Genomic DNA, 21,740 nt, shown 5'->3' on the forward strand with positions numbered 1-21,740 from the left:
TCTCGTCGACCTCCTGCGGTGTCCATCTCCGTGTGAGTGGGAGGCTGATAAGTATAAATAATTATGTTCATTGTTGATATCATCGTGTGGAGGATTTGTAAATAATTAATTGCTGAGTGATGCCATTTGTTTCATCACTTGTGGCCATAATCTCTTCCCCTCTCACCCACCCTGTTACTTGTTGATAAGAACCTGTTTTGTGGCCAATGGGGGGGGGGGGATGTGGAACCCCAAGTGCTTTCAGTTAATTGGGAAATTAAACTTGTATGCAGGAACAAATGGGAAGTGGTGTTTGAAGGGGCCATTAGTTTTAAACCAAACTGTCCTTCAGCATCGCTCTGCCAAATTTGGGAGGGCAGAATTGGAACAGCGCATAGTTCTTAAATCACCGACCTGAATGCAGATTACGGGCAGATGTATGCAAATGCTTTCCTACCATGCTGAAGCAATGTACTTCGTAAATGGCCAAATTCAGTGAAATCACGTTTGAGCAGAAATCGCAGCTTCCTCCAGATGAGATCTGTATTCCGCCCGTCTTTTGAAAGAGCCTGTTTTACAAATTTAGGTTTCCTCCAGGGATTTACCAAATGCTGTAATAGTTCATACACACATGAGAAGGTTGGAACCAGGTGACACATCTCTCAATTAATAACAGGTTTATTGAAAGACAGACAGGACAACTCGTAAGAATGGACATGAAGTCAAGAAATAAAAGAAATTGGGCAAGTACGAGAACGAGGAAGATTTAATTGTGGAATCTGACAGGAAAAAAGCTGTTCCTCTTCAAAAAGGAAGTCCAGAAAGAGCTGAGAGAGTTACATGAAGATGAAGGCACAGAAGGAATATTGAAGAATGTGAAAGATATCCTTATCAAGGCAGTTGAAAAGATTGTGGGGCAAATGAAAGAAGGAAACTCAAAGGAAAAGGAAATGATGGTGTAATGAGGAAGTACAAGGCATTTGCATTGGCGGGAACAATTGCCTGGGTGGCAGAGAGATGGTTGCTCTTTGCAGATTATGCAGTTTTACCGAGTGAGACATAATCTGCGGCAATGCTCACCATAAGTCAGGAGGTGCATCTGATGTATAAATGATGAATATGGTCTTTATTGGTATGTCTTCCTGATGAGGGCAAATAAGCCCGAAATCTGGATAAACGGCTCCGTTTGATGGTTAACTGATGTTGACCATGTAATTTTTGTCTGTTTGACAGAGTCGTCAGGCTGATGCTTCTGTGTTGGAGGCGACGCTTTAGTGTAGGGCTCTGCCCAATGGAGATCGGGGGGTGTGCTCATTACACTCCACATGCTTTGAGATTATATATATATATATATATATATATATATATATATATATATATATATATATATATATATATATATATATATATATATATATATATATATATATATATATATATATATATATATATATATATATATATATATATATATATATATATATATATATATATATATATATATATATATATATATATATATATATATATATATATATATATATTGGTTCTCGGAACCACAGGCATACAACAGATAGGTGTCCCAAGACAGTTATTCCATTATTATACATGTAGATAGTCCCCTTCCTTTTGTTTAGCGGGACAACAAGGGAGTGCGTTACGATGATCTAATAGCTAGGGTTGCTTAAATAATTTTCTCCTTTATTTCATCCCTACTCTTCTTTTCTGATTATTCCTGAGGTAAATCAGCCACGTGCGCCTTCGCTGTAAGGTGGGGCCCTGTGGAGGCCAGCGCGTGTGGTGCCGCGGTGGGGAAACTGCAGCGCCGAGTCATGTGGTGTGCTTGTTGGTGCGGGATTATCGACTCGAGCTTACGATGCTCTGGGGAAGAATGCCGTTTGCATTAAAAAGGCATGCGAATAAATACCTCTTAAGAGGCTGCACGAATGGTGTTTTTCACGGCATGGGAAACAGCCAGCACGACGCCCACGCTGCACGAAACGCAAACGGAGGCCGATAAAGCCGACTCCACGCCATGTTGGGCAGGATATGAGTGTGCGGGTAGAAGCGACTTGTCACTTGTCAACCTCAATATCCGACACATATTGGTGTTCGCACAACACACACACTAGCGGAGTCGTGTGAACGCGAGCGCTGGCCACGTGCATAATGGTGGAACCGCGCGCACTGTATGGAATGTGATCGAAAACAGACACGTACGCCACTCATGAGACGTGCACGGATTTATCCTTGATGATGTACCTTCGGTCCTCGCTGGCAGCAGTGGATTCTCCACGGATGGTGAATGTCTTCTCGTCTCTACGGCCAGCAAAAGCTGTGATCGAGCCAAGGAATGTACAGTGCAGGCCACGTTGGCATGTGCGGAACGAGCGCGTTGATCGACGCTGGTTGAATGCCCGAGTGGGCATGCGGGACCCTCGACCGGTCGCCCGGGGTTTTTTGCAGGATGATTCGCGTGCCAATTTCGGTGTGGGTGATTCGTGTCATGTCGTGGGGTCGGAGCGAGGTGTGTTCGCTGTCTGGGATGGCCTTGCTGGAAACAAAGTGAGAGAGGTCCCGACCAATCGGATTGCCCGATTCACGTGAGGACGTTACGATTCGGGGTGGCCCCTCCCCTCGAGCTGCAAATCCTATAAAGGTCGGAGAAGTTCCTCCGTCTCTCTCTTGCCTCTTGCTTTTTGAGTTTCTCCGCCTCTCTCTCGCCTCACCTCGACCCGCCTCCTGCTGCCCGGACTCTGCCTCCTCGTCTCAGCACACACCATATCGACCCCACCCACCTACCTGGTCCCGCCAACTACTCCACCCTCGCACTCTGGACTACACCCCCTTCTCAACTCAAGCTCCTCCTTTATGGTGCCAAATTCCTGGTTCTAAACTCTCGTCATTGGGTTTTCTGTGTCTATGTGTGTGCATATGTGTATGTGTCCTGGCACCTGTCTGCATAAATAAGACCGCAGAAGATCGTTATTGTTATTACTGTATTGTTATTATTTTCGCGTTAAGTCTGCTCTGTGTCCCCTTTTGTAAGTTGCCTGTTTATTGCCGCACACACGCTCGCGGAGTTGTGTGAACGCGAGCGCTGGCCACGTGCATGATGGCGGAACCGCGCGCACTGTATGGAATGTGCTCGAAAACAGACACGTACGCCGCTCATGAGACGTGCACGGATTTATCCTTGCACGTCTCATGCACGTGCACGGATGCACGTGCACGGGTGCACGTGCACGGATGCACGTACGCGCTTCTTTTTATCCCTGCATTACACACAACAATAAAACTATTCACTGTGCCACATATCTTTCCTCGCCTGCTTGTAAATAAATTATCATTATTAGGAATGTTCCCTGCTCGTTTTTGTCTTTTCTTCCATTGATCCAGCATTGTCCGAATCCTAGCTTAGCCGGGACTTTATTCCCAATGATCCGTTCCTTTTAGCCGGTACGTCCTTGGCAGTGTCGCTCGGCTGCATCCGATCCGGTAAAGTGATCCGGTCCGGTGGAGTGATCCAGTTAGGACAAGGCGTACCGAGAGTGTGTTCCCCGGTAATTAAACCACGTGATTCATTAGGTAACCCGATTAACCCATAGGTGGGAGGACCCTAGGTCACGCAGTTGAGTTATTGGCATCTACAATCGGTTAAGCGACCCGCAGCGTCACGGAATTATCCATGTGCGACTGCCTACAATTCCAGGGAGTCTGGTGGGAACCGACATAGCTTCCCCCACCTGGTGGTCTTCTCACCCGACCTCCCGGCCCACAACAATATATATATATATATATATATATATATATATATATATATATATATATATATATATATATATATATACATACATATACATATATATATATATATATATATATATGTATATATATATATATATATATATATATATATATATATATATATACATACATATATACATACATATATATATATATATATATATATATATATATATATATATATACATACACATGTCATGGCCAAAAGTATGTGGACACCTGTTCGGCCAACATCTCATTCCAAAATCATTGGCATTAATATGGAGTTGGTTCCCCCATTTGCTGCTATAACAGCCTCCACTCTTCTGGGAAGGCTTTCCACGAGATGTTGGAACATTGCTGTGGGGATTTTCTTCCATTCAGCCACAAGAGCATTTGTGAAGTCGGGCACTGATATTGGGCGATTAGGACTGGCTTGCAGTCAGCGTTCCAATTCATCCCAAAAGTGTTCAGTGGGGTTGAGGTCAGGGCTCTGTGGAGGCCAGGCAAGTTCTTCCAGATCAATCTCGACAAACCATTTCTGTGTGGACCTCACTTTGTGCACGGGAACATTGTCATGCTGAAACAATAAAGGGCCTTCCACAAATTGTTGCCACAAAGTTGGAAGCACAGAATCGTCTAGGATGTCATTGTATGCTGTAGCGTTAACATTTCCCTTCACTGGAATGAAGGGGCCTAGCCCGAACCATGAAAAACAGCCCCAGACAATGATTCCTCCTCCACCAAACTTTACAGTTGGCACTATGCATTTGGGCAGAGGGCGTTCTCTTGGCATTTGCCAAACCCAGATTTGTTCTTCGGACTGCCAGATGGTAAAGCGCTATTCATCACTCCAGAGAATGCATTTCCACTGCTCCTGAGTCCAATGGCGGTGAGCTTTACATCACTCCAGCCAATGTTTGGTCTTGTGCATGGTGATCTTAAGCTAGTGTGCGGCTGTTCGGCCAGGGAAACCCATTTCATGAAGCTCTCGACGAACAGTGCTTATGCTGACGTTGCTTCCAGATTCAGTTTGGAATTCGGTCGTGAGTGTTGCAACCGACAACAGACAATCTTTGGCACTTGGTGGTTCCGTTCTGTGAGCTTGTGTGGCCTCCCACTTTGTGGTGGAGTTGTTGTTTATACTAGACATTTCCACTTCACAATAATAGCACTTACATTTGACTGGGGCAACTCTAGCAGGGCAGAAATTTGATGAACTGACGTGTTGGAAATGTGGCATCCTATGACGGTGCCACGTTGAAAGTCACTGAGCTCTTCCTTATGACCCATTCTACTGCCAATGTTTGTCTCTGGAGATTGCATGGCTATGTGCTTGATTTCAGGCACCTGTCAGCAATGGTGTTGGCTTAGTGGTTAGGGTGGCGGCTTGAGATCCTAGGGTCCTGAGTTCAAGCCCCATTGGCCGCTGAATTAAAAATACACCAGGAGGTTGACTCAGCCTGTCATCCTTCCAAGGTCAGCAAAATGAGCACCAGTGTACTGGTAAGGGGGACACTGCATCAGCGGCATAGCCACGTCCCAACGTATGATGCAACCAGCAGCCACAGGCTGCACTCAATAGAGAGAGAGAGAGAGAGCAATGGGTGTGGCTGAAATAATCGAATCCACTAATTAGAAGGGGTGTCTGCATACTTTTAGCCATGGGGTGTATATATTAGCGGGATGCGCTAACACATTTTGTAAGCATGCAGACTGTGCTTCCCCATTGTCTCGGGACGTTCACCAGCATTTGATTTTTCATTATTTTTTTTTTTTTCATTTCTTTATAAATTCATTTATGGATGTCTGATGATTCTGTGAATTTTTCCAGGGTAGTGGCTTCAACGTCCATCAGCACGCAAAATTTCAGATTTCTCCGTCTCCCGGAAGATACCGATATATTATATTATATTATATATATATATATATATATATATATATATATATATATATATATATATATATATATATATATATATATATATATATATTAGGGCGCTTTTAGCTACTATGGTAAAAATTCAAATTTGCAATAGAAGTTTGCAGAACCTTCCAAATGGTGAGGTTTCATGAAAAACTAAAATCTTCCAAGTTTTATTAAGATTAAATAATATTTAGGACTTGCGCAGGCACTTGACATCCTTCTCCATTAGTACAACATGGCTAAATTAAAATGAAAATCTCTTTTGATGAAAACAATTAAAAAAAATTATCCTGAAAAGTAAATAAGCTACTATGTATGTATGTATGTGTGTATATATATATATATATATATATATATATATATATATATATATATATATATATATATATATATATATTTTGGCCCTTTATAAAATCAAAGTTTCCTTTGAGGCCTTTGGGTATTTCCGTCGGTCATCCTCCATCACTTGAACAAGGTACTCCACTTGAGCTTCATCTCTTGTTCGACCAGCTTTCGTGAAATCTTGGATGAGGGCGATGCCTCTTTCGGCCGCATCATTCACGACGTTCAAAGAGTCAACCATCTGCTTTGCTTTGACGTAGGATTCAAAGCTCTTCCAGTTTGATGGATCCTTTTCCTCGAGAAAGTCTTCTGGCAGCTCGAGGAGCGTAAAGAGATTTTTAGTTTGGGAGGAGCAGAGGTCGGACAGCTTCTTTCCCTCTGGATTGGGAAGCCAGACTCGTCGATGTGGATCCTCTGAACCCTCCACGTCCTTCATGTTTATTACCATGGCGATCTTTTCTGACGAATCTAAGTTGTCATCAAAGAGTGCAAGGCCGACGTTAACTTCGCTCAGGTACCACAGATGGCGGCTCATTGTTTTGTATGCAGCATGATTCAAGGAATGGAGGGCTTGAAGGAGCCGGATGGTCATTCTTTGGCGCGGAAGCAGCATTTCGAGCGTCGAACCAGGTCCTGATATAGTGCTTAGCAACAAAAAGACAGACCTGCTTGATCCTGCTAAACAGGCGTTCTGTGCGACATGTACTGCGGGATGATGACGCGCGTTTAGTGAGAAAATCCGAGAACTGCCCTTGAAACATCCAGATCTTGAAGCAGTAAATTGCACGAGCCATCCAACGCGCTCGGTGAACGGCGCCAAGTGCCCTGAATGTTGGAACCTGATGTCCAGAAGGGACGCCTCCAAGGAAAATGATCGTCAGTTGGAGAAGTTCTTTGTGGTCGTCTCGGGGATGCTTCTGCTTCAGAAGCTGTTGGGCATGCTGAATGACAGAATTGGCCCATGGATGGATATCGGTGGCTGTGCTTGCATCATCAGCAGCAGTCAAGTACTGCGTGAAATTAAAATGGAGCCAGCAGTCCCGGAAGGTTTGGAATAAGGTGATGTCTGGCCCTCGGGATGCTTCATCGACCGAAGAAGAGTAAATTGCTTCCAAAACAAGTTCTAAGACATGGTGCCGACACGCAAAATAAAGAAGTTGATGATCAAGGATGTTTTCAATACAAACACAGACCCCACCCCGGATTCCAGTATTAACAGCTGTCGTGTCAAAACACATCCCTTTGACACGTCCAATCAGGTTCCACTCCTTAACTGTTGAAAAGATGACCACGGCTGTTTCTTCCGCCTTGGAGTCTTTCAGCATCGGAATTGCCAGGATTTTTGACACACCATTCCCAGTGACCAGAATTGGCAGCCTGTCAACTTTGTCTCTTCCAGTTAGGTCTGGCATCAGCTTGGAATCCCAGTGGACTACCAGGGGTGTGTCAAACTTAAAGCTCTGCTTTATCTCTTCAGCGCATTGCTTCCGGTGCTTAACACGAGCGGCACGAATGGCACTTGGACTGAGAAAAAGTTTATTGATGTCTTGTCCCAATTGCTTGGCAAATGGAAGTAGAACCCGACTTGCAGAACGATCGCTAAGGAGAGTTCTATCCAGGGCCTCAGTTACTTCAGATGTTAATCCAGTTGTCCCACGTTTTCTCTTCGGAGGCTGGGAATCACAGGTGGTTGGATGGATGGAAGAAGATGGTTGTCGACTTGGACTAGATTCAGTAGAGCTGGAGGAGGAGGAAGACTGGAGGTTGGCTGTTTCAGAAGTTGCGGCCATCTCCAAAAGCGCCTTCTGTTTCCTCTTTTTCTCTTCATCCTTACGTTTCATAATTTTCTCTGAAGTCCTGGCAGTCTTGTAGTCAAGACTCCCGATCTTTCCTGGACGCCCCTTTTCACGCTGAGAAGCAAGAAACTCCTTGTCCTCATCGATTTTTATAAGATTCATAGCATCAGAGTGAGGTATGTCAAACAGCTCATCCAGGTCGGCCTTGAAATTGTCTTGTTTCTCTATGTTGGTAGCAGTCTTCCGATTGATGCTTTTCTTTAAACCCTGCCACGTTGTGTGTAATTTTCGCACATGGACTACCACATCAGGAAGGTGCTTAGTAGGAATCCCCTCTGTGGACCAGATGTTCATTAGCTCTAGTGATGTTTGATTCACACTTGCAGTTAGGGTCTCATTCATTTCCACATGAAGGAACATCAAAAAGCGGAGAACTTCAGCCTTAGAAGGAAGCTTCTGGCCAGGAAGTGTTGGATTAGGGGATCCAATCAGCCAAATGGCCTTTTTCGATCTAGTTCTGGAGGCCATTACCCCCAAAATATGCAGAAATTTCTGGTCCGAAAAAAAGATAAAAACATCATGGTTAAGTGGGAAATGTTACAGAGTGGTAAGTACACATTGAAAAGTTACAAGTTTTTGCCAAGCTTGCGCGTTAATTCATGCACGCATGAAGAAAGGCTCTGCTCACTGCTGTGCAATTGCGCAACTTTCAACAAGAAAACTTTCCGTTTCCGAAATTTGGACTGAGTTGGGACTTCATTATTTTTCGATTTAGCAATTTATGAGCTGATTTTCATTTCTTCACATCAATATTTAATATCATTTTTATGCATTTAATTATACGAATATATTAATTAAACCCTCAAAACAGTAAATTCAGATGATATCAAAATAAACTTTTAATTGATCTGCGAAAAGAGGAAAAAAATCATTTTTGGCAGTTTTTGATGCCCTTTGTGCAACTTTGCATCGCTTGTGCAAGTTCAAGAACATGACTCAAGAAAAAAATATTTTAACACAATGATTTCTAGTAGGAACCTCACTGAATGGCGGGTTCTGCGCATTAAAAAAAAAACTTTCATTTTTTAGAAGCACCCTATTATATATATATACATATACATACAGTGGGGAGAACAAGTATTTGATACACTGCCGATTTTGCAGGTTTTCCCACTTACAAATCACGTAGAGGTCTGTAATTTTTTATCATATGTACACTTCAACTGTGAAAGACGGAATCTAAAACAAAAATCCTGAAAATCACATTGTATGATTTTTAAAAAAATAATTTGCATTTTATTGCATGAAATAAGTATTTGATACATCAGAAAAACAGAACTTAATATTTGGTACAGAAACCTTTGTTTGCAATAACAGAGATCAGACGTTTCCTGTAGTTCTTAACCAGGTTTGCAGACTGCAGCAGGGATGTTGGCCCACTCCTCCATACAGATCTTCTCCAGATCCTTCAGGTTTTGGGGCTGTCGCTGGGCAACACAGACTTTCAGCTCCCTCCAAAGATTTTCTATTGGGTTCACGTCTGGAGACTGGCTAGGCCACTCCAGGACCTTGAGATGCTTCTTATGGAGCCACTCCTTAGTTGCCCTGGCTGTGTGTTTCAGGTCGTTGTCATGCTGGAAGACCCAGCCACGCCCCATCTTCAATGCTCATGTTGAGGGAAGGAGGTTGTTGGCCAAGATCTCACGATACATGGCCCCATCCATCCTCCCCTCAATATGGTGCAGTCGTCCTGTCCCCTTTGCAGAAAAGCATCCCCAAAGAATGATGTTTCCACCTCCATGCTTCACGGTTGGGATGATGTTCTTGGGGTTGTACTCATTCTTCTTCTTCCTCCAAACACGGCGAGTGGAGTTTAAACCAAAAAGCTCTATTTTGGTGTCATCAGAATACATGACCTTCTCCCATTCCTCCTCTGGATCATCCAGATGGTCATTCGCAAACTTCAGACGGGCCTGAACATGTGCTGGCTTGAGCAGAGGGACCTTGCGTGCGCTGTAGGATTTTAATCCATGATGGCGTTGTGTGTTACTTATGGTTTTCTTTGATACTGTGGTCCCAGCTCTCTTCAGGTCATTGACCAGGTCCTGCCATGTAGTTCTGGGCTGATCCCTCACCTTTCTCATGATCATTGAGGCTCCATGAGGTGAGATCTTGAATGGAGCCCCAGACCGAGGGAGATTGACTTATCTTGAACTTCTTCCATTTTCTAATAATTGCGCCAACAGTTGTTGCCTTCTCACCAAGCTGCTGGCCTATTGTCCTGTAGCCCATCCCAGCCTTGTGCAAGTCTATAATTTTGTCCCTGATGTCCTTCGACAGCTCTTTGGCTTGCCCATTGTGGAGAGGTTGGAGTCTGATTGAGTGTGGACAGCTGTCTTTTATGCAGACAACGAGTTCAAACAGGTGCAGTTAATACAGGTAATGAGTGGAGAATGGGAGGGCTTCTTAAAGACAAAACTAACAGGTCTGTGAGAGCCGGAATTCTTACTGGTTGGTAGGTGATCAAATACTTATTTCATGCAATAAAATGCAAATTAATTATTTAAAAATCATACAATGTGATTTTCAGGATTTTTGTTTTAGATTCCGTCTTTCACAGTTGAAGTGTACCTATGATAAAAATTACAGACCTCAACGTGCTTTGTAAGTGGGAACACCTGCAAAATCGGCAGTGAATCAAATACTTGTTCTCCCCACTGTATGTATATATATATATATATATATATATATATATATATATATATATATATATATATATATATATATATACACACACACACACACACACACACACACACACACACACACACACACACACACACACACACACACACACACACACACACACACACACACACACACACACACACACACACACACACACACACACAAACACATTTGTGGCGATTTAATCGTTGAAGTATTTCTGGAGTGGTGCTCTCCATATGTTTTCCTTCTGAATTAGGCCTTTCATGTTTCTCTATTGTCATTATTGACAGACATAGTCAATGAAATATCCTGAAGTTGTGTTTCTTACCCAATTTTGGGATCCTTGAGAGGGAGAAGTAAGGCATTCTAAAGTTGTAACTTTCAAGCCCCATGCCATGCTGAACAGCTCAGTGCTGGAGTGGGTAAAGTCTTATTGCCTTTCTCTCACTTGCTTCACATGTATTATCAGTGGAAATTTCTGCATTCCTAAAATGGAGTGGTGACCTGTTCAGGACTGTTTTTTTGCCGCTGAAACATTCACCGAGAGTCATGTGTACCCTGACACATGTTAGGAATATGGGCGTTACACTCCTCAACCATTATAATACCATGCTGCATCATAACCACATCAATCCACACGCTTGTGTGTGATGTCATGATGAATATAGAATGAAGAAGTTGAGATGTTATACAATTCATTATACCTTTGAAAAACATATACTGGATAAAAGAAGAGCTTTTGGGATCATGGAGAAAGCTATATTCTATAGCATGTTGTGGAAGTTTATAAAAATAAATATATAAATATATATTTTTTAGATCAATGGTTATGTCATTTGCTGCAATTGCAAAACCTGCATGACTATTTCAGTCCATCATGACTCATTATTCAAAAAGCTAGTCCTTCCAAAATGGGATATATGACAAAGGCCTACCCCAATAACGTAGCGCTCGATTTGCTTGCTGTCAGCACGAGAAATGGCGTTGAAAAGTGAATGACTATCTGAGGATTTTCCATCAGTGATGAGCACAAGCAACTTCTTGGCTGTGGGTCGCCCTCCACATGCTTCTGAGAATGTGTTGTCTCTGATTTAAGGATGGGGTAGGCATAGGGGTTCACAACAAAGAAAACGTTCACATTTAAGTACCTTTCAACAACCACATGTCAGCCTGATCTCATAATAAGCAAACATGCAGACTTGATGCACCGACATTCATCGAATATTGCAGTAGTTCAGAGTTTAAGTTAAGATTTGTGTTCGGTGGATGTTTTGTCAGGGTTACATATGGATTTGTGTCCTCATTAAAATAGTTGCTTTAAGTTTATATATTCAATATTTCTGAGCCACATTGTTTCATTGTTTTTATTACTGGCAGAGTACCCGCCTGACGGGTGATCTTGCTACAAGCACGCAGCACGTTCTTTTGACACATACCAGCTCTATGTAGGGTTGCGTATAGGCAACTCAGCTCTATGTAGGCAAAATACCGATGACGTTACTTGCATGAAGCAAAAACATACCTCCTGCTTATATAATTCAAAACACCTCACTACACTGGAAAACGTGGGGACAGGAATACTGCACTGTAAATGATGTAGACTTGTAATACCCTCTCCCACCTGGAGGCGGCACTACATGATACACATTTACATGGAGAATTTGCATCCCCTTCCCCTCCTCCTCTCCCCCAAACCACTGGTAAAGATAAAAACACCCTTACACATGAATTGGGGCCATGGTGATTCCATGTAGCAAGTCTGGATGTAATCAAGCCAGAACTGTAGGAGGAGTAGCGTGACAAACAAACACACAAACACCAGTCCGTGAATTATAGTAAAGATAAGGGAAGAAAGGGGAAAGTAATTATGAATTTAACGGTCCATCTTCATTTACTTTTAACATTGTAATTAACAAACAAAAGTTTGGGGACAAGAACAACACAGGCATGATATGCCTTTCAAGAAAATAGACATTAACAAAGCTTTTCGACTTGCACTCCTCAGGATATAACCACTAGCAGATGAAGAAGAAGCACCAAACGTTCATTTATAAAGTTACAATGTAATGTCCTCAACGTTGATTGGTTGAGAGAAAGAAAGGACGGGATTACCTGATCGGTAGAACCATAGAGCATCATGAATAATAAGTAGTTCAATTTTAATGATTGATAATAAGTAGTTCAATCTGTCGAGTTCAATTTTAATGATTCAATGTATACTGAGATCAATGGTGTAGCATTGGGATCCCCTCTGGGTCCAGTCTTGGCAAACATCTTTGTAGGTTACTGTGAAAAACGTGCCTTTGCAGATCCACATACTGAAGTTCAACCCCCTTCCATCCATTAATTATCGCTACGTGGATGACATCTTTGCTGTCTTTGAGTCCACCTCAGCATGTAAAGTCTTCTTCGCATACCTGAACTTTCTCCATCCATCGCTGGAGTTCACCTTTTAGATGGAACACTCCGGCATACTTCCCTTCTTGGACGTCTTCGTTGAGAAATTGGCTGATGTTCATAAAACCACAGTCTATCGTAAGTCTACTTTTACCAGACAGTATACTAGGTGGGACTCTTACGGGTCCTCAAGATACAAGATTGGATTGATTGGTATCTTGGTCAATAGAGCAAGAAAGACCTGCTACATAGATAAATCTATGCCGAAATTGAGACCATCAAGACAATTCTTGATAATGGGTATCCTGAACAGGTGGATCTGTGGATCCATATATAGGATGTTTATGGTGTTCTGGGTCCTCTGGGTCCTTTGGTATTCAGGGTCTTTTTGGTGTTTTGGTTCCTTTTGGGTCTTTAGGGGCCTCATGGTCCACAACTTCCTCAAAATGCCTCCTCATCCTCATGTCCTCAACTGTCTCAAACCTCAAAGGGTGGAGGAGCTCCTTGTGAGCCAACAGCCATCCATATCTATTGCCCAAATGTGTCTGTGGACATCCTCCTGCAGTTGGGTTACTTTCTCTCGGAGGTTGGTGGCAGGATTTGCACTGCGGCCACTGTAAAACCTTTCAATCTGGAAAACACAAGGCAAATGCAAATAAAATGGAAAACCCACTCTGGGGGAGTACCTCCTGTGCAGCATCCCTTCGCAGCTCACCAGATGAAGGGATTGGGGCAAAGCCTTCAGGACCCCACTCTTTGATGAAAGGAAGAAAACCATGGGGTACATTAATGGACCAGATCGCAGAAGTATGTGGTGGGGTGGTGCTGAGGTGTCATCCACCAGACAGCAGACTCCTTGGGTTAACCTGAGGTGGTCCCTTTGGGTGGGTGCTTGGAATATCCTATCCCTAAGAGAGGATGATCGCCTGTCTCTGTTATCATCTGAGCTCAAGTGTTTGGACATCGGTATTGCAGAACTCTGAGGTCCGGAGAGTGCCATACCATCTGTCATCCCTCAGATTGGCAAGCAGCAACCTCTTCACTCTCTACAGATCTGGATAAAATCACAAACGGCTCCAGCACGTGGAAGATGTCTTTTGATCCTGACAAATCTCACACTCTCACTATGTCTCTCCAAAGGACCATCTGGAAAGCCCCCCCCCATCAACTTTCTCAACAATCCTCTTGAAGAAGTCCTTTCATTCAAGCTTCTGGGTTTCTCTATCTGCCACGATCTTTCCTGGGAAAGCCAGATTTCCAAGCTGGCTTCCAGAGCCAGTCGCCGACTGGGCATCCTCCGTCGTGCAAAGTCCTTCCTTGGCCCACGTGGACTCCTTAGGCCTAAGTCAAATTTGCTCTACGGCGAGGATACGGCCATTGTACACCCTCTGAATTAACAGAAACGTGCGGCGGCCGCAGAGTTTCTGAGGTGGCCACAGGGTGGCCTCAGTATGGCTATATTTTACAGGCCGTAGGGTCGCCGTGGGATTATAGCACGGAGTTATAACTTTTTTTCATTTCTACGTTCGCCGTAGCAATTTGACAAGCTGAAACAAAAGAACTGGTTAAAAAAAAATAACCCACTCGTTACCGTCCGTCTGGCCGCACGTTCGCCTTAGGGCCCCCCTGCGGTCGCCTTGCGGGCACCTTGCGTCTGCCTTGAAAATTCTATGGCCACCGCAGGAACGCCCTAAGGTCACCGTGCGACATCAAATCAAAGACCGTACGGCACCCCCACGTTTTCGGTCTCCACAATTTATAAATACGCCATGCGGCTGCCCAAAAAATAAAAACATATGTGACTGCTACATTGTGTGACCATGGAACTACTGCAGCCGCCCTATAATTGCTAGTGGCCGTAGATTTTGTAGACCCTATGGCCGCCGTGCCAAATGTGACTTAGGCCTTACCACATACAAAGCTTTCATCTACAGCCAGATGGAGTAATAATGCTCTCCCGTCTGGGCTGGTGCTCCTGCCTCTCACCTTTCTCAGCTTCACGCTGTGGAAACCAAGGCATTTAAGATTATTGGCATCTCCCATGATGAAACTGAGTCTTTGGGTCTCTCACTCTCTCACCGCAGGCAGGTCAGTGGTCTTTCTGTCTTTTACTATCTCCTCTCCATCCTTGCCCCCCCCATCCTCTGTCTGCGATATGTCCCCCCCCCCCATATTTCTGCAGGGCGCTCAAGGTCCACAAGCAACCCTCTTCTGGTAAAACTACAAAAATCAACAATCACTGCTCACTTTCACCTTTTCATTCCTCTTTTTTCCTGCCTTGGGAACAAACTCCCACACTCTCTTCATTCCAATTTTTCCTCCCGGTTTTCAAAACAGCAGTTGACCACCGTCTCTTATCTTCCCCCATCCAAAAAGGACAATCTTTTCTTCCCCCATTAATCCACCCCAAACCCACCTACTTCAAAATCCCTGCATTCCTTCCTGAAAGTCCCTGTAGTGTCCATCTTGTTTACCCTGTGTAGCTCACCCCATCGCTCTCCCTTCCACAAAACTCATGTCTCCATTTCCCAATGTTTTGTCCTTTCCTCTCCCGCCCCTCTTGTCTACTGCTCCCCTTGTTGTACGTTCTGTGTGTTAGCTCTCATACGAGCCTCGACATTGTGTACAAAAATAATAATAACGATAATAAATCGGTGGTTGGACTTTGTGTTCAATGAGCGTTGCTGAGAGAGACTCAAATGAGATTTGTTACCTGCATAGTCCGTGAACGTCAGCTGCGCCTTATTGGACGTGTGTCTCGTTTTCCTGATGCTGATCCTGCTCACCAGATTCTGTCAGCGAGGGAGTCTTGTGAGTGGAGGAGGCCAATGGGCCTTGTGGTTGCAGCAGGTTGATCAGCATCTCAAGGAGATGGGGATGGGCCAGGCATCTGCCTGGGGGATGGCCAGACGGAGGCCCCTGGAGTCCCAGCAGAAAGTGGATGCAGTGACGTGCTTCTCCGGCACATGCCCTCTTACCTGACCTGATGGTCTTTTGGGTCTTTTGAGTGTTCTGGTTATTTTTGGTCTTTGCCGTCTTTTAGGTGTCTGGGTTGTTTTGGGTCCTTAAGGGTTTTTGGGTCTTTAAGCATATTCTGAGTCTTTAAGGGTCTTCAGGGTGTTTGGGTTATTTTGGGGTCTTCGGGGTCTTTTCATTATTTTTGGTCTTTTTGGTTTTTTGGGTCTTCGGGGTCTTTTTGGTCTTTGGCGTATTTGGGGTCTTTTGGATATTTTGGGTCTTTAAGGGTCTTCTGAGTATTTAAGGGTCTTCAGGGTCTTTTGGGTCTTCAGGTCAGGGTGTTTGGGTTATTTTTTGGTTTTCAGGGTCTTTTGTTCTTTTTGGTGTTTTGGGTCTTTTAGGTTTTTTTGGGGGTCTTCAGGGTCTGTTTGGTATTCTGGGTCTTTGGGGTTGTTTGGGTATTTTGGTTATTCAGGGTCTTTTTGGTCCTCAGGGTCATTTAGGTCCTCAAGGTCATTTGGCTCCTTGGGGTTTTTTTGGGTCTTTTGGGTTCTCGGGGTCATTCCGGTCCTCAGGGTAATTTAGGCCCACTGGGTTGTTTGGGTCTTTTGGGTTCTCGGTGAGGGGGGGGGGGGCAGAGTGGATCTTTTGGGTCCTCTGGTTACTTTAGGTTAAATATTTCAGGTTCCAGTTGTGGATGATGTCAGGTCAGCTGTCCAACCAATTTCTGAAGAGTGGATATACACACAAACATACATACATAATACATACATACATACTGTTGTGGTTACCAGATTCGCAAACCACCATTCAGGTCCCTTAGGTGAGGTATCTCGGTAAGTGCATGTGTAGTTAGGCCCAAACCCGTTGTCTAGTGGGAATACATGTCATTTATGCGAGCTGCGACTCTTCAGGATAGCCGTTTTTCTTTTACTATCTTTATTTTGGACCAACCGCCATGATCACAACCACAACAACAACCACCAACCACAACGCCGCTTCACCACAACCGCCACGACCTTTACCGTCACAACTCGCCACCATCGCATCACCGTCATCTCGCGCCACTCATGGGCACCGATGCTGGACTCGTGTAGGGCGCACGTTGAACAGCGTGTACAAAATCACGGATTTTCTGCTTCAAAAACGGATCAAAAACGACACACGCCCACTTTTTGCCGTCCAATCGGTGAGCGAGGGGCGATTTGGCCCCGCCTCCAGAACGATCGATATATGCAAATTTGTGGATCAAAAAGCCTTCACGCCCACTTTTTCTCGGGCCAATGGGGAGCGAGGTGAAAGGTCAAAGGGAGGGGGTCAAAGGCGAAGTTACGGGGGGATAAAAGGACGGTGTTCGTCAGTCAGAGTCAGAGTCGGAACGAGAGAGTCAGCAGAACGAGGTCGGAGAGTCAAGAAGAGGAGAGTCGGAAGCAGAGAGTCGGAAGCAGAGGGTCAAGACTTCGCGGGCGGTGGAGCTGCTCGTCGTGTGCGTTGGAGTCGGAACGGAGGGGACGGAGCTGTGGAAAGGCGGCGACACCAGACGAGGGGGTGCTCGCGTCGTGCAGGAAGCTGCACCCGAGGGAGGCCGACAGCGCGACCTGGCCGAGGTGGAGACGCTCGTCGCATATAATAAAGATCCTCTATACCCCGAGCATCAGCAACCCCCTCCTGTTTCCCCCCGCGCTGAGATAGTGCGACCAAGGGGGCCCCGTTCCCACCCCCTGCCAGGCACTGTCCACGAGGCCCGCGGGTTGCGGGGCCATCGCCGCTCCGCGTCTCATCACCAGACGGGTAGGCCCGACCCGGTCTCGGTCCCAGGCCTACCTCATTCTTGGGGGATTTCTTTTCCTTGGTTTTGGGTATGTGTTGTCGGCGCCGTCTGTGAAGTAGAATTGTATAAGTGTTGCCGTGTGCTCGGTAGTCGGTATTAGCTCTGCACTGTGTTTTCACTTTTATATTTGCTTTTTGTGTAAATGGAATTGTGTTTTCTTTTTTTGTGTGCATTTGGTGGAATTGTATTTGTGTGCTTCCCGTGTGCCGCGAATAAATGTGCTTTATTGTTGAACTGTTCTCCCGCTTCGCTTCGTCTTTTCCCCCATTGAATCCCCATCTTGCTTCACGTAAAGGGTTGGTAGTGGGCTGAATACGCCCGATAATTAATCGAACCGTCGAGGTCGACGATAACACCGCTCGGTTATTCTGATAGTACGGAACGGGTCGCTTAAGTGGCCCGTGTCCGAAGTCGACCTGCGGCGAGGTGCGATCGCCCGGTCTACCCTCCGCGTGGGTACTTAGGTAGTTCGAATTTGGCGAGCAACCCTATCCCACGCGGGGGCTGATTGGCTCGATCGCGGTGAGACCGAAAGGTCCACCCGTGACTGGTTCCCGGCGTTAGTCCGAGAGGGTCACGACTGGATTGTCCGTCCGGTGGGCGACGTGCCGCGATTCGAGTTACGTGGCCGTCGCACGCCGGCGGGCGCGAAATCCGCAACAATACATACATACATACATACATACATATACATAATCACATACAATTGCTCCGTTATATATGTTGATTATTGTACACCACTCCTTCCCAATGCCATATCCAGGAGATGCATGCCATCATCACTGGCTGCCGAAGGTACTCAGTTTTCACTCTGTTGTTTTCTTTCTTGTTTGTTACTTGGCGAAATCTTCGATTTTGTCAAGTATGTTGGTCTGTTCCGTTTGTTGGTTTGTTTGTTTGTTTGTCTGGTCGTCTACAGCCCAAACGGCTGGAACAGTCGTTCTTAAAATTTTACACCTGATAGGCAATCCACCTGAGACGGTCCGCGTCCAAACCCTGTCTTAATCGGACTAAACGTCACGACCTGACGTCACACAACGTGAAAACACATTTTTGGACATAACTCAGTGACCGGAAGTCGTAGCGACTTCTGGTTGACGCCAAATTAAACTTCATTCAAATATCTAAATGATTACTGAATGCATCTTATTGCAAATTATGCATAGTTTTCGCAAGCGTATGACGTCAAAGTTTTGCCTATTGACGTCATTAAAAAAATATTTACGCTCGTGTGCAGCCGAAACTACTGAAGCAATCGTTCTCAAATTTTAACACGTGATAGCCAATCTTGCTGAAATAGTCTGGGATCAAATCACGTCGTCATTGCACTTGTCACGACGTTACATCAAAAAAGGTGAAAACAAGCTTTTGAACATAACTCAGTAACAGGAAGTCGTAGCGACTTCCTGTTGATGCCAAAACAAACTTCAATGGAATATCTAAATGTTTTAAAATGCATGTTAGTACAAATTATGCACAGTTTTCGCAAGCGTATGACATCAAAGTTTTTAGTTATTGGCGTGATTTAAAAAAAATTCTATTCGTTCTACAGGTCACAATTCGTAACCGATTTGGATGAAATTTTAACAGCTGATAGAAATCCACAGTGCAAAAAGATATGTGACTTTTGCTGATGTTCAAGATCAGGATCTGGATTCTGCATCACTTTATATTATCGCCCATTATAAACCAATGGGGAATTTTGTGAATTACACATGGCTATTTCTCAAACAGTTTTGCACTTATTATATTGAAACTTATACTGTCTATTTATGCATGTAATATTAACATGCGTACAAAGTTTGATCGAAATTGACCAACGGTCAAGGTCAGGGTTACCCAAAACATGAAAAACACATATAAAATAAATATTTTTGTTTTACAACATATTTCAAACCTGATAATGGGATCGTAAAGCTGGTTGAAAAGCAATGTTCCGAGGTATTTTCAAATATTTTCTACGATCAGAATGAAGGCAACAAGCACCAATGATAAGTTGTTGAATGTCACATGGTGGCTTTAAATGAGTTGTGAAAATTTTCAATCTGCTTCCGTTACCACGACAACGCGTGCCTGATAATTGTTATTTGTGACGTCGCGTCATTTTATAAATGTACGAACAAATAAACACCACACATTCCATGACATTACAGCTTGGACCACCACACGGAATGGTCAACTAATTCGCCAAGTGTCGTGCTAAGGCCTAAGTCACATTTGCCACGGCGGCCGTGGGGTCTCCAAAATCTACGGCCACTAACAATTATACGGCGGTCGCAGTATTTCCATGGTCACACAATGTAGCAGTCACATATGCTTTTATTTTTCGGGGAGCCGCACGCGTATTTAGAAATTGTGGAGACCGAAAACGTGGGGTTGCCGTACGGTCTTTGATTTGATGTCGCACGGTGACCTTAAGGGGGCCCTGCGGCGGCCATATAATTTTCAAGGCAGACGCAAGGTAGCCTCAAGGTGCCCGCAAGGCGACCGCAGGGGGGCCCTAAGGCGAACGTGCGGCCAGACGGACGGTAAGGAGTGGGTTAATTTTTTTTTTTTTACCAGTTTTTTTTTTCGGCTTGTCGAATTGCTACAGCGAACGTAGAAATGAAAAAGTTATAACTGCACGTTATAATTCCATGGCAACCCCTACGGCCTGTAAAAGATGGCCAAACGGCGTAGGGCCACCGCAGAAACTCTGCGGCCGCCGCACGTTTCTGTCAATTCAGAGGGCGTACCGCCGCCGTATCCTCGCCATAGAGCAAATGTGACTGAGACCTAAGCACGATTTTTCATTTATTTGTTTGTTTGTCCGGGCAATATCTCAGCCATCCTTTGATTTTGGAAGCTGAAATTTGGCGACAAAAGTGAAGATGTACTTTGGCAAAACAATATTTTTTGTTTTTTGATTAATCACTCAATTATTATCGATTTATTAATTCCTTATTTATTTTCTTTCTCATCTGGGCGATATATCAGGCACCCTTTGAGCTTGGAAACTGATATTTGGACACGACAGTGAACAAGTGATTTAGCTATAATCGGTATTTTTAATTCATTGATTCATCAATTAATCGATTAATTATTCATTTTTCGATGAATTACTTAAAGGTCCCATGACACTCAAAAGTACTGAAATTGCAGATACCGTATATATGTCCTATAGGAGTTTTTCATCGTGATTTCTGATCTGACAATGTTTTTTCACAATACTCGTTCTGTAAAATGTAAAATTAAAAAAACAAACCTCTTAGGGAACGCCCCTAAAAATTCTGCCGAAATCTACTGAACGACTCGTAACCCACATGACATCATCTCCAGAACAGCAAAGGCTGCACACAAATTACTCGGGTTGGTGGTCTACGTGATTGTATTGGCTTCCTGTGTGTTTCCACATTCGATTGGTCGACCCAAATGCTTTGTTCATTTCTGCTTTAAAAAAAAACAAACATTTGCTTTTGAATAATGGATGACATGGACTTTGATTTGTCTGGTAGCGACAGTGAGTGTGAGAGAAATGAAGGATTTTGGTCTGAATCAGATGGAGAATTGTCGGACAACGTAGTCACGGGAGGTGAAATTCAGGCAGCTGGAAATGGAATACGGCCTTAGTAGTTCGAGCCCGAAGCAGGACAAGCAGAAGAAACTGGCAATGGAATTCCCGGAGTTCATGATGATCGGGAGGACATCGAAGGAAGACTTGGCAATAACAACTGGTGAGACAAAATCCTATTCGTAATTCAATAATGTAAATTTGACTTGCATACTGCTCGATATCAGAAATATTTTAGTGAGGTGACGTGACTAGCGCAGCGTAGCGGACATGTTGCTCCGCGGCGAATGAATCGCAAGCAAGGCCAGCCCATGTCATCGGCCGTATCTCTCCGCGCATAAAATGAAGCAATCTCGCTGTCCGGATACAATGAAAACTTGTGTGCAGAACACACCTTGTGACACAATTGTCTAGAGTAGTCTGATAAATCTGATGTTCTGTTGC

The 21,740-nt window shown here is 44.3% G+C and overlaps 1 protein-coding gene across 1 annotated transcript in view; it reads right to left on the reverse strand.

Moving 5' to 3' along the window:
* LOC147010830 (integrin alpha-X-like) overlaps window positions 1-21,740 on the reverse strand; it is a 217,548-nt gene that overhangs the window by 105,836 nt on the left and 89,972 nt on the right. The window contains exon 9 of the mRNA XM_085859953.1: window positions 11,496-11,646. Within this exon, the coding sequence (XP_085716079.1) occupies window positions 11,496-11,646 (151 nt within the window). The remainder of the gene's footprint in view (window positions 1-11,495; window positions 11,647-21,740) is intronic.

The sequence above is a fragment of the Eptatretus burgeri genome, chromosome 16, assembly GCF_056783735.1.
Source record: "Eptatretus burgeri isolate ZD-2024b chromosome 16, Ebu_testis_v1, whole genome shotgun sequence".
Taxonomy (NCBI): Eukaryota; Metazoa; Chordata; class Myxini; order Myxiniformes; family Myxinidae; genus Eptatretus; species Eptatretus burgeri.